Source organism: Panthera tigris, chromosome X (genome assembly GCF_018350195.1).
Source record: "Panthera tigris isolate Pti1 chromosome X, P.tigris_Pti1_mat1.1, whole genome shotgun sequence".
In the NCBI taxonomy this organism is placed as follows: Eukaryota; Metazoa; Chordata; class Mammalia; order Carnivora; family Felidae; genus Panthera; species Panthera tigris.
The window spans coordinates 25,632,871-25,645,859 of NC_056677.1; the positions used below are offsets into that span (position 1 = coordinate 25,632,871).

The 12,989-nt window shown below is 48.0% G+C and overlaps 1 protein-coding gene across 1 annotated transcript; it reads right to left on the reverse strand.

Annotated features, from left to right (window-relative positions):
* Positions 1-6,150: 6,150 nt before the first annotated feature.
* Positions 6,151-11,824, reverse strand: NR0B1 (nuclear receptor subfamily 0 group B member 1). Its single transcript, XM_042975173.1, has 2 exons — positions 10,645-11,824; positions 6,151-7,437 (listed from the first exon to the last, which is right to left on the reverse strand). Exons 1-2 carry the CDS (start codon positions 11,813-11,815, stop codon positions 7,193-7,195), a joined length of 1,416 nt encoding a protein of 471 aa, XP_042831107.1. The 5' UTR covers positions 11,816-11,824; the 3' UTR covers positions 6,151-7,192.
* Positions 11,825-12,989: the final 1,165 nt, after the last annotated feature.

Genomic DNA, 12,989 nt, shown 5'->3' on the forward strand with positions numbered 1-12,989 from the left:
CTAATCTTACAGATAGTATCAGCAGCTCTGTGAAGTATCCACTGGAATCCCAGAACTGCTTTTCCTGTGCTGAAGGTGGACTTTCATCTATCACCTGAGGAGAGAACATGTGGATCTTTCTTAGGACAGTGCTGCCTGCCCGCCAACAGCAGTTGGATTTCTACAGTTTTGCCACGTTGGTGTACCCATGGCAGTGTTTGTGAAACATTCAAATCGTTTCTTGCACTCTTCCCTTATAATTTTATAAGAAAAAGAATTTAAAAACAGGAGAGTGAAAGAGAAGAAGGTGCAATCAAGACAAAGATTGGAATATCCTGTATGCCAAGAGAAGACCCTCGCGGGGATCACATGCTGACCCTAGGTTCAAGCGCTCAGGAAAAGAACGCCAACGAATGCACATTAGTACTCAGATGTTAAAAGAGGACTCTTGTACAAGTTTCTGCCGAGGCCCAAAGAGAGAGCAAGAAGCTGAATGAGGTTCACAGTCACGATGCAGGAAGCACAGAGTTTACATGATCCTTAATCCCTCGCCCACATCTGAGTATGGAAATGGGGAAGGTGAAAGGAATGTTTGAGGGAGCCCTTTGTGAAAGCTGAGGGTACCTCAAAGGTGGAGTGGCAGACGTACTTGCCCTTGCAACTGAAGTCAACCGAAGGACTTTAAGGAGGCAACTTGTAGAGCTAATCAGTGTCCTTGCAGCTTGGAGAACACCATGGATTAGTGTGGGTCTCTCGCCGGGAAATCTAAGGGCAACAGACAGGCTACGGAGAACACAGAAGAGCGGAGCACAGAAACCGGTGGCTGAGTTGGGCAACCACACTCTCAAAGCTTGCAAGAGCAAAAAAACAAAACAAAACAAAACAAAAACAACACACACACACACAGACACACACACAACTGAAAAAACAACAAAAAAGAGTGTTTCCCTTCCAGAGGGGGGAAGAGAGAGAGCACAGGCATGCTGCCACAGGTGTATCTTCGACCCTGTCCCAAAGAGTTGCCCGGCGGGGTGGAAAGACTTAGCAGAAGGGGCTGGAGAGACAGCGAGCTCTCTAGGGACTGAAGAAGATGCAAAGAGATCAGGGTTGAGGGAAACATGAAGAAAGTTCTCCAAATAATCTCTGCAAACGCCCACGAGGAGAGTCAACGTGAAACATCTGCTGTGGCCGGAGAAAACTGTAAGATTTGAATCAGCCAGGTGAGAACTCTTCTGTAGTGTTCTTCTTCTTCCTCCCTGATTTCTTCCAACGCTGTGATCCCGTGCAAATATGGAAGTACAACTAGAGCTACAAAGTGGGGGTGGAGATTAGAAGCCCCTGCTGTCCACTGCAGGCAGGAAACTTGCAAAAGTCTCAGACTGGGAAAAAAATGAGCCATCAAATCTCACTGGTTCTGAATCACTAGTCGGTGGACTTTCCCTCTCTTGAAGGAGCCAATGGATGGAAATTGGGCTTTCTGTGAACTTGAAGGGGACAAAATAGTTATTTTTGTTAACCTGTCACGGAAATGTAGCCTCTCCTTTAATTACGGATGCATGTAACACAACACAGAAGTATTAGCAGTGCCTGTGGAGAAAAGAATTACCACAGCAAGCCCAGGAGCATTATCCTTCGAAAGACCCGCTGGCAAGGCTGGCCCGTGGCTAAATCTAGGGACTCTTGGGGTGCCTGGGTGGCTCAGTTGGTTAAGCGGCCGACTTCAGCTCAGGTCATGATCTCACGGTCCGTGAGTTCGAGCCCCGCGTCGGGCTCTGTGCTGACAGCTCGGAGCCTGGAGCCTTTTTCCGATTCTGTGTCTCCCTCTCTCTGACCCTCCCCCGTTCATGCTCTGTCTCTCTCTGTCTCAAAAACAAATAAACGTTAAAAATTTTTTTTTAAATCTAGGGACTCTGATTTCGGGAGTATTCCCACCCTTCGCTCAGTGATCAGGGTGGTTCCCTGAACCTGGATTGTTTGTGCAGACAGTGTGGCCTCTGCCGAGCACCAGCTTTGCTGCTCAGAGTCTGGAGTTCTTACATGAGCGGTGGATGGTGCTTTTGTGAGCAGCCCTAGTATAAGCCCGGGACGCTGAGTCTCTGATGGGCTCCCCGGGGAAGAAACAGTGCACACACGTTGCTAGTTTTTGTTTGGGGGAAGGGGGGTCGAGGGAGAAGAGTGCATCCTGGATGACCCCTCAGGGGAGGAAGGAAGGCTGCAGAGGATTCCTTCAGATTCCACCTGTGTCTTTTTCCTTTCCATTCTGGCTGGCTATCTTCTCTGCCTCACTATAAATTAGCTGTGATCACAGCTATATGCAAGTGCCCTGAGACCATCTAGCGAAATATTTGCATGTGGGGTGGTCGCGGGGACCTCCAACACAATGGTGGAGTTGGCTGACTTACATAACCCACTGAAATACAGCCACAACCTCGTTCTGGGGAAAGAAAGAGGTGGGGTGGGGGCAGGTCATGACAAAACCCTCGTAGGCGAGTGGCTGTGGCGTTCCCATGGTATGCGGCATGTTTGTGATCAGAGGTCAAAGTTAACCTATGCAATGTCAAAAGAATCCATTCCTAGGAGAGTTGGCTCACTCACTGGATCCTCCAGCTACCGTAAGGGAACAACAGCCACAGCTCAGGTGATGATTTGTTTGGCTCTCTCCTTCCTCTGGGCAGGGGGAGAAAGGGCCAAACATAAAAATTAGTTTGTGCCTGCTCTGTCCTCTAAGTGGGAGGAAAAAAGGCCAGAGCAGGGCTTTAGATAAAGCAGAGGAAAAAGAATGAGAAAAGAAAACACCCCAGCCATTTTTTTTTTCAGCCTAGCTGCTACTGCAGCGGTCCCCGCCCATAGTCCTGCTGGATTCTCCTGGCAGCCGCGATGTGAACCCTGTAAATGGTGAATTTAATCTCAGGGGCTTGCATAAACTTGTAATTCTTTTTTTTTAAAGGAAATTTAAATCACAGCTTTGCATTTTGTGGCTCTTGTATCTGGATAGATGATTTAAAAAAATAATGTAGAACGTTATGCTTTCAATTTCATAAATGCTAGAGGGGTCATCTCAACCAGGGATAGCTGCAAAAACTAAGTGTAAATGGGCCACAGCTCCCTTGCTTTTTGTCACAGGTGGGCGGTTTGAAATTTGAACTCATAATATTGGAAACAAGTCTCCATAACTGATGATTTTTGCTGTGGTTTTGGCTATTGGAGTCTCAGGAAAAAAGGAGCCAATGTCCAGATGAAGATACACTTTGGGAATTTTATACAGCATTTTTTAATTTTGCTAATGACTTCTTGTAAAATCCGATTTTGACCCTTGGGAGCTGATGGTTTTCTGGCCCCTGGTGGGCAGAGTCGTGCATGGGGCAATTTGGATCCTAAGACCGACAAGGTAAAAAGTGCGTGGGAAAGCCTCGCCCATCACTTGGACTTAGAACACAAGTGCCTGGCTCTACAGTGTCTCAGCTTTGCCACTGTGGAGGAAAAGCTGCTGGCATGTTTGATTTATTGACTTTCCAGATCCTATTTTTCTGGACCTGACTCCCAAATTGAAACCTGATACTGCCTGCCCTGGGCTGTTTCGCCCAGCACTGAGCTGTGCTCAACTGAAAGCAGATATAGGCTCAGGGATCAGAAGTCAGACTCTGGGACTGTTGGAAATTTAGGACACCCCTCTATTGGGTCGTAGTTATGAAAATGTAAATGGATGGTGGTGAGACCAGCTGGGTCACTTGGGGATGCCTAAGGAAAGGGCTTGTTCTCCAATGAGACCGTATATAATGAAGCTTCAGAAGGGCTCTGTGTTTCCGATGAGGACAGTGACTGCATTCCTAACCTGTGATTCCTCTTGAAAGCTGCCAGCTGGGGGCGGGTGTGTGTGTGTGTGTGTGTGTGTGTGTGTGTGTGTGTGTGACCCTCCACCCACCTCTGACAGAACTGACTCTGGAACCCCTTGGGGGCAGGATGTGTCACTGCTGTTGACCATGTTCTGCTTTCCAGATTAGTTGCATTTTGCAACAATGACTTGATAGTCTGACTCAACCCCTCACCTTTCTCCTGCTGCACCCACCTTAGGCGGTTGGATCATTCAGTGCAGCTGTCTCCAGAAAAGGGCTGGATCTTTTCTAGGCTGCTCACCAGATAAATGACCAGGACGAGAGGTCTGGGGACAGGAGAGGTGATGTGAACCCATTTTTAAAAAATACTGAAAAATCAGGATTTCATCCTGACCATTTCTTTACCCTGGCCAGTTCTTGAATATGATGTGTCTTTCCGGTTAAGTCGAATAGAAATGTTATCCCGTGCAAATGCTCGTGTCCCTCTTGCATACAACCCTTCCAAACGAAATGTCGGGACAAAAAAAGAAATGATTAGGAGAGACTGTAAATTTAGGATCAGCGAGTGGGGCACACTGATGTTCAAACAACCACGAAACCTTGGTATACGGGGAGGCATGGCAGTGGAGGCAGACCATAAATGATCTTTTTTTATTCCAGAACTGCTCCCGGAAGCTCTCCCCTCTTCCTGGAGGAAAACCATGGCGCCTGTGCCAGCGACCGACCGTGAGTGCTTCAGATTCCAGAGGACCAGCAGAGCACTCCCACATGCCCTCTACACTCAGCAGGCGACAGACTAGTGTTGCTGATGGAACTCTTCAGAGCTGGTCACATCGGGCACTTCCTCTGAAAGGCGCACCTGAGAACCCCCGGGGTGAGAGGCAGCACGGGGAGGGGGTGGGAAGGCACTTTGGGGGCCCCCCCAGTAGCATGTACCGCATGACCAGTGCACATCCTGTGTGGGGCGCCCGAACTTTGTAAGCCCTTTGCTTCCAGGGACACATGTAACCTGGGGGATTGTACCTCTCAGATGGATGTGTGCCCTATCGTGACACTGCCTCAGCCTTGGAGGGCTTGGGGATAGCTTCATCTTACCTACCAGGCCTTGCTGGGCCAGAATCAACTCCTCAGGCCAGGTTTGTTTTTTTTTTTAGGGGTTCATACAGGAAGTTATGAAGGAAGCCACCTGGGTTTCTAAGAGCTTTGTGGCTCCTGGTCTGTTTGTGTTTTAACTGGCAAAGTCCAGAACCTCCAGAGGGCATATGGGCAACCACTGCTGGAGGCTGGCCTCAACCTGTTGTGTGGAGTCCTACTGATGATAACTGTGTAAAGACACCTTGGCCGTGGGCCAAGGGAGTGGGTTACACAGATGAGTTAAACATAGCAAGAGTGAGACTGTCCTCAGCCTCCTTGCAAGGCTGACCCTTGGCCGACATGGGGGAACTTCAGTCTGGGAGCATTCCTTGCCCTTCTGTCAAGCCTGAGAGTGACTCACCGGGCCTAGAATGTGCCAACAGTGAGGGTTATACTGAGCATTTGCTTGCTTTCTGTGTGTTTGGAATTTTGGTACGCGCTAGGTAAAAGATGTCTATGTGAGTGGCCTCCAATAAAAAGCCTACACTCTGAGTCTCAAAGAGCTTCCCTGGGCAGAAATATCATATACATGTTCCATTCTCACTGCTAGGGAAGAGTGTGCTCTGTGTGACCCATCATGGGAAGCGAAAAGCAAGAGGAAACTTGCATATGGACACATGGTTTCCTCTGTACTCTGCCTGTGCCTCTTCCCCTTGTGAGCCCGCTGTATACCCTGTCCACATCACCGTGTTAAGCCTTGGCCCTGAACACAACTGTATGCAGTGTCCCATGAGAACTTCTAGCACATCTTAATGGGCTGGTGATCTTGGGGTCCCCCAATGCAGTCAGTCACCAATGGAAGGGTCATATTTTCTTATCATATTGTAGATGTTGTGAATTATCTTGAAATTTCAATGATATTGGCCCATTCTTTGAAATGAAGGTAGATATTAGACCTGCCACCAGTTTGTTATTTAATGTGTTGATAAAGAAGCATATACATTATACATTTTAAAATACTTTTAAAATTTAACATTTTTATTATATATATTTTTTTAATTTTTTTTTAAACGTTTTATTTATTTTTGGGACACAGAGAGACAGAGCATGAATGGGGGAGGGGCAGAGAGAGAGGGAGACACAGAATCGGAAGCAGGCTCCAGGCTCTGAGCCATCAGCCCAGAGCCCGACGCGGGGCTCGAACTCACGGACCGCGAGATCATGACCTGAGCTGAAGTCGGACGCTTAACCAACTGAGCCACCCAGGCGCCCCAATTTTTATTATATTTTGACACAATTCATTTCCTTTGCAATCCTAAGTATTTTATTTGCTGCGATATTCTCAGAGCCTGATTCTGTGATGTCCAGGCATTCGCCAGACCGCTAAAGGGGTCTGCACTAAAGTTTAAGGCTTCTTGCAACAGGTCAGTAGCCTGGGCTAGACGTATTTATCACTAATGGGCAATTTCTTACCTATGAGTGGATAAACATTTAATGCCTTAAGTTTTATCCACGGATAAGGAAGAATTAGTTCTACAGATTACATTCATAGGGGCAGCAAGAGTCAACAATCAAGTCCCTTAATAATTTTATGCCATGCTTGTTCAAGGTGACAGTTACATATGTAATGTATCTTAAAGATGAGATACCATTTGGGGTTTATAACAATGTTGAGCTTTCTAGAACTGTAGCTCCTCCATATAGAATACAAGTTTCTTGTTGAACTTTATTGCATAAAGTCTTAAACTAAAATTCTGAAAAGCTCTGACTTCACTTTCAGGTGTCTCTGTGCTCACAGATTGCCACTTACCTCCAGTTGGTGCAAGGAGAGTCTTCACATTAAATGTTATGGTGCCACCTCCAAAGGTAACTTTATTTTTGTTTTTGTTGGCTAGGTTTTTGATATTTTTTGAAGCCTTGCTTAAGCTCTGGGTTTTTGGTTTTTTTTTTTGCAATCAAGTTAATGGTTAACACCTTAACATTTATTATAACTTACAGATTTGATTTTAGTAGGTTCACTGGAGAGAGTCACTAAAAGTGTGAAAAGAGGTTATGACAGTAACATCCTGCTCTCTTCTCAAAGATGGACAGAGATGTGTTACCTGCTGGTAAACGCTTTCCTTCACGATGAAACAGTATGGATCAGAGGATTTTCTAAGGGTCTAGAACTCAAGTTTTTCTTTAATCGAATACAAAAATATGCATAGAAAAATAAGTCTATTTTACATTATTTTTTTTACACTGTTCTGCCTCCGGTTCCTTATCTTTCTCTCATTGTCAACTGCACCCGTGTGGCCCCCACACCTTCATAACTTCCCACAGAGCATTTCCAGCATCATATCATCCATGCTGACTGAACCGATGACGGGCCTGAAAAACAGTTCCGCAAGGACATTGGCATTGACGTATCTCAGTAGGAAGAGGGCGCTATTCAGTTGGGCGAATCTGATGTGGTGCCCCCTGTGTGTCATCCTGATGTGGTCGCTGAGTATCTGCTGAGTTCCCCACTGAAGTCCCTGGATGTACGTGACGCACTGCAGGCCTGGCAGGCCTGGAGGAGAAAAAGGGAGAACAGTCTCTTTATTGGAAATAGCTCACTCAGCATCCTTGGCTCGCTTTTTAAATATACCCATTTCTGCCCCTTCCCACGTTAAACAAGAGTTCAAGCTTCCTACTGCAAAGGGCTTTCTAGAACAAGGATAAAATGCCAAACCAGTTCGAAGTTTTCAGAAGCAATGCTTCCAAGAATGAACTATCACATAGTTATTTAATAGTTACTGTGTTTGTAGCCTCACATTTGAAAACTGCTAGGCCGGAGCCAACAGATACACATTTATTCAATAGGACAGTAGAATATCACTTAATGAATCAAGGCTCCCATTTACTGTGCAAATAGGAAGACATTAAAATTGTTTCCAGAAGTGAGCACTCTACATTTTACCTATGGGAAACAGGCCATTGGAGAATGACTACAGGTTTTGCCAGATGACAAATATTTTAGCATCCTCCCTTGAATTTCCCACCAATACAGTGATTAGCCAGCTGATGGTGGTAAACCTCACGGCCACAGTGACTCTTGAGTTGCATCCTGTTTGCCTACAGGCTGATTCTAGTCTCCAGGCCTTTAGGAATTTAAGAGATACTGGCCATTTAGCTCATTGTACTGTGATTTCCGTATTGGGGAAGGTTTAAAAAAATTGATTCTAATGATTAATGCAAAATCATTTTTAAAATAATACTAAAGAGGTCTACTAAAGTCAGAGGTCTTTAAAAGGTTAAAAAGTAAACATGCAAACATCATGGATCACCATATGGCTCAAAAGTAACTTTACCGACAGGGAATGCTTGACCTCCTTGCAGTATAGTGTGAAAACCCCAGTAAAACTGAATGAAATACAATGCAGGAAAGATAACGTGCCTGCAAGTTTTATCAAGAAGGTGGTAAGAGGAGGCTGCTTTAAAAGTTCTTTGAGGCTGCATGACAGGTATATTACTGTCAAGTTCCTTAACTTGTATTTAAATAATTGCGAATTTATTGTGCTGTTTAAAAGCTCTCAGTGATGAAGACAATCAATTTTCCTTCCCTTTCCTACAAAATCCAGCAGTTAACTATTTCAATAACACCCTAGTAACCAACAGACTAGCAGGACCAGCCAGCATTCTTTGAAAAATTACTAATAGGCAAGTCATTCCTATTATAAGCAAATGTATCTGATATATTGAGAATTAAATAAAGCCACATCTGTACTCCATCTATACTGGCCACACACATTAACATCCCCTAGTACCTACACTCATTAGCCAGGCTTGAGACCCCGTATTATTGTTTGAATTCCACTGGTGTAGGCAAGAAGAGGCTTGCCTGAACCACCACCAGCAATGTGAAGCTCCTCTAGGTCCAGATTCACGGCTCCTTAAAACCTCATTTTGTAAATTCCCTGTCACTTTCCTCTGCTTTCAGAACTCACCCTCCTTTCACACTGCCCCCTCCCAAAAGACAGGCCTATAAAGTAAATCCAGGAAAGAGAAAATGCAGACAAATGGACTCCACAATTAAAAAAAAAAGTTTAAACACAAAGATCAGGACACACAAAAGGCTAAACATCAAAGAAAGGCCACACGCTTATTAGCAGGTGCATTTGTTTGAAACACACTCAACTGATTAAATTCAGTGAGAGCATTCAGAAAAGCAGAGAGAGAATGAGAGAGATGGTGTGTGTGTGTGTGTGTGTGTGTGTGTGTGTGTGTGTGTGACCAAAGTATACAAAACAGGGTGGAGGGCAAGAGGGGAACTCGTGGAATACAAACTTCTGGAAGCTGAGCCCCTGCCTTTCTTTATTCCAACATAACAAGGCATGTGGTTGCTGTTTAACAACACTGACTGAAGGAGTGAGAAAACGCTATTTCACAAATGATCTTAGGAACCACCTTGGGCACTTACTACAAATGCAGATTCACAGGCCCTGGACCACAGCTACCAAGTCAGAACCTCTAGGCAAGAGCCTGGTAAGACTTTGAACTAGCCTCTCCCCACACTCCGTGGCATTCCTTATCCACAGCCAAGTTTGGAAAAGAATGATAGCGGCAAAAGGTGATGTACTATGATGGCTGGGATGAGCAGAGATCTCTAGGTACGGAAATGTGAGTTCTGAATGAAATATTATCCTATTAAATACTGCTCTATACCCTTTCAAAAAACTACTGGGCAAGAGGCAAGGACATAACCACAGACTCTTGCTGTTAGGAAAAAAAGGTGTTAAGGGAACACTATAAAAACTATCCCAACTCAAGTTGCCTGGAAACTTTGTGCCCGCTTGTGACCTTTCTGGAGGGACTCGGGTCAAACACAATTCTCGTAGTATGACATACTCAAGAAAAGGTGCTGGGCGGTCCAGGAAGATATTCTCTCATGATTCGGTTGTACCGTGTGGGGCAGAGTGTCCAGCAGTAACAACCTGAAAGTGTTGCAGCAGACATCCTGTGGGGCCCAGGAGACCCACGCTCCACGACTCACTGGCGGTTATTGTGGGACTAGGCTACCTAACCTGCAAATGGGGTGGAGTAAGGATGAACGGTAGAGGGGCTTAAGAGGTGCCTAAGGTCTCTGCAAGCTCTAAGAGACAGGGCCCCTGCTGGTGTTTTTTCCCTGCCCCCTTGGTGCCCTGATAAAGACACTCGGAGGATGAGATAGTCCAGCTGTTTAGGACCGTAAAAATGATCATTCAGGGGCAGAACCATGAAACACTAAGTCCAGTGTCCCGAATGGCCGTGCCCTCGGGGGATGGTATAGAACTCCTTAAGTAATGTTTACTTTCTTGCCAGCCTCCGTACATTTCTTCGAACAAAAAGTTCTAGTAAATTTCAGAACTGCGTTTCAGGAAGACATGTTGCAGAATTTGCGGTGAACGCGAACTTTTTTTTTTTTTTTTAAAGCTATACTACTGAATTTAAAAAACTAGAGCGTAAGGACAGCCCTGTCTCTTGCAGGCACAAACTCTTCCTTAGTAACAGAAAGGGGTAGAGAGAAAATAAACCTCATCAAACAACCTCCCTGCTCTCTGCTGAGTGTCTGGCAGCAGCCCACCCACTAGGAGTGCTTTCTGGAGCCCCCCCAACTCTGCGGAGTCACTCGCGATTCTTCGCTGGTGCCTCGACACTCCCCTGACCACAGAAAACTCTTCAGTGCCTGCGCCCCGGGTACGCACTGCCCAGCGCTTTCCTGAACAGAGAAAAGCCTGCGCCGAGGCTGCGCCCTTACCTGGGTTAAAGAGCACGGTCCCCTTGAGGTACGCGTACTCCTTGGTACTGATGTCCAGGCTCCAGCACTTGGCAAGGAAGCATTTGATGACTTGGACTTCAGCGGCAGACGGCAAATGCCCGGCCTCCAGCGGCCGTACCAAGTGTGGCGGCAGCGGGGACAGAGGCGGCGGTTCGTCGCCCGCGGTCTCCCGCCGCCTGGTGGTGAGGATCCTCTGCAGCAGGCTGGGCTCCGTGATCTCCACCGTCTCGAAGTTCAAGCGGTCCTGAGCCAGCTCGAGCATGAGCAGCGGCGCCCAGCAGTTGCGCACCAGCACCAGTTGCTGGTCCAGAGGGAGCACCTGGAAGCAGGGTAAGTACTTGACAAAGCGCATCGTCTTCAACAGGCCGGCCGAGGCAGCCTCGCAGACCACCTGTGGACTCTTGAGGGCCACCCGCCGCTGTGCGCCACACTGGGGGTCCCAGAAAGGGGCCGCGAGCTGCGTCTCGGGAGCGGCGTGCGCCAGCTTTGCGCTCATGGGCAAGTGGTGGAGAATGCCGTCCTGCTGCGGGTGGTCGTCCCCGCAAAAGCTGCAGCGGTACAGGAGCGCCCCTGCCCGCCCACCCGGCAGCTCATTTCTGCCCCCCAGGCCCTGGGCGCCGTAGGAGCGATCCCACCACGCGCCCCTAAGCCGCGCTTCGGGCGCTTCCGGCGCCACGTGCGTCTGCTTTGCACTCGTGAGCAAGCTGTAGAGGATGCTGCCCTGCCGCGGGTGGTCTTCACCGCAAAAGCAGCAGCGGTACAGGAGCGCCATGGTCCGCCTCTCCGACAGCTCCTCTCTGCCCACCGGGGGCTCCGACCCGCACGAGCAGCCCCAGCACGCGCCCCCCGGCCGCTCCTTGGGCGCCTCCGCAGCCGCTTGCGCCTCCTTTGCGCTTGTGAGCATGCAGTAGAGGATGCTGCCTTGCCGCGGGTGGTCTTCCCCGCAAAAGCAGCAGCGGTACATGAGCGCCCCTGTCCGCCCCCGCGGCAGCTCCGCTCTGCCCACCAGGGGCTCCGCGCCACACGAGCAGCCCCAGCACGCGCCCCCCAGCCGCGCCTCGGGCGCCTCCGCAGCCGCGTGCGCTTGCTTCGCGCTCATGAGCATGTTGTAGAGGATGCTGTCCTGCCACTGGTGGTCCTCGCCCGCCATGGCCCGTGGTGCCCGGAACCCGGGTCTGTCCGGTGGCGGCCGCCTGGGATCTATTTATGTCAAGCGCGCACGCACGCGCATCGGCCGTCTCCTCCAGGGCGAGGGCGCGGAGGGGGGCGCGGCGCTGTGCTCTGGTGTGTTCGCCCTTGACCTCAGCGGTTCCGAAGGGGCAGATGCTCCTTAAAAGCTGGGAATAGAGGAGGAACGGAGGCAGGGGAGCTCCTGAACCCTTCCTTCGTCTCATTACACCGTTCCCTGCCTCTGGAAGACAGAGAAGAGAGCAGGGAGCAGGTATTTGGGGGCACTGTTCGAACTCTTTCCCTTGAACCCGGGCATATAATTTGCTCCCTTTATTGGGAGGGCAGAGGTGCCTAATAAAGGAGGGAAAATCTATTTCTGTGCCAACTTTGCATACTTTCATTAAGTGACCAAAGTTTGCATAACTTATGTTTTGCATATGTATAGGGAGGTCTCATTTTCAGAGGACTTGAAAAATACAGACTTTGGACTAGCGCTCTCAGCATTACATGGTAACTTGGTAGAAATGCCCAATTTCAGTCCCCAGCCATACCTTCTGACTCTGAATCTGCATTTTAACGAGGGCCCCAGGGGGATTTGCATGCACCTTAAATTTTGAAAAGCACTGGTCTAGGGATGCTGTCAAAAGCGTTTTTGTTTAATCCATTTGATATTTACCAGCACCCAGTCTGTCATAGATGCTGTGTTAAAGAGCTGGTAGAGTGACCAGGATGTAACAGTGGCTAATGTTTGGGGCTATAATATTGCCAAAATGGGGCTAAAATGTTGCTACAGTGAGAACTTTGGATTCTTCTAGAGGTATTACCTTGGATAGTTGTGTAATTAACATTTCTTCTTCCACCCCTCCTAACTGAATAATGAGAAACACAGGTTTCAGGAAGCCTGGATCCTTTAATCCTCTCTTGCCACGCAGGCTTCTTCCCTGAGTTCTCCACAGGCGCTGAGATCAGTGGGTCTCTCCACATCACCACCTGCCTGTTGTGTAACTAACTGTTTCACCACCCAGCTGGGGAACTTCACAATTACGGCCCTTTAGTCCTCAAATTCCTCCTCTCTAAAATGGGAGGTTTGTTTATTGATTTCGAGGGTCCAGGACTGAAGACTAGTGTATACCAGCTGGTATAGGATTATCTTT

Coding starts and splice junctions, on each gene's coding strand:
- NR0B1 (XM_042975173.1), bottom strand. CDS start 11,815: ATGGCGGGCGAGGACCACCAGTGGCAGGACAGCATCCTCTACAACATG. Junction 7,438..10,644: donor GACCGTGCTCTTTAACCCAG/GTAAGGGCGCAG, acceptor TTTCTCCTCCAG/GCCTGCCAGGCCTGCAGTGC.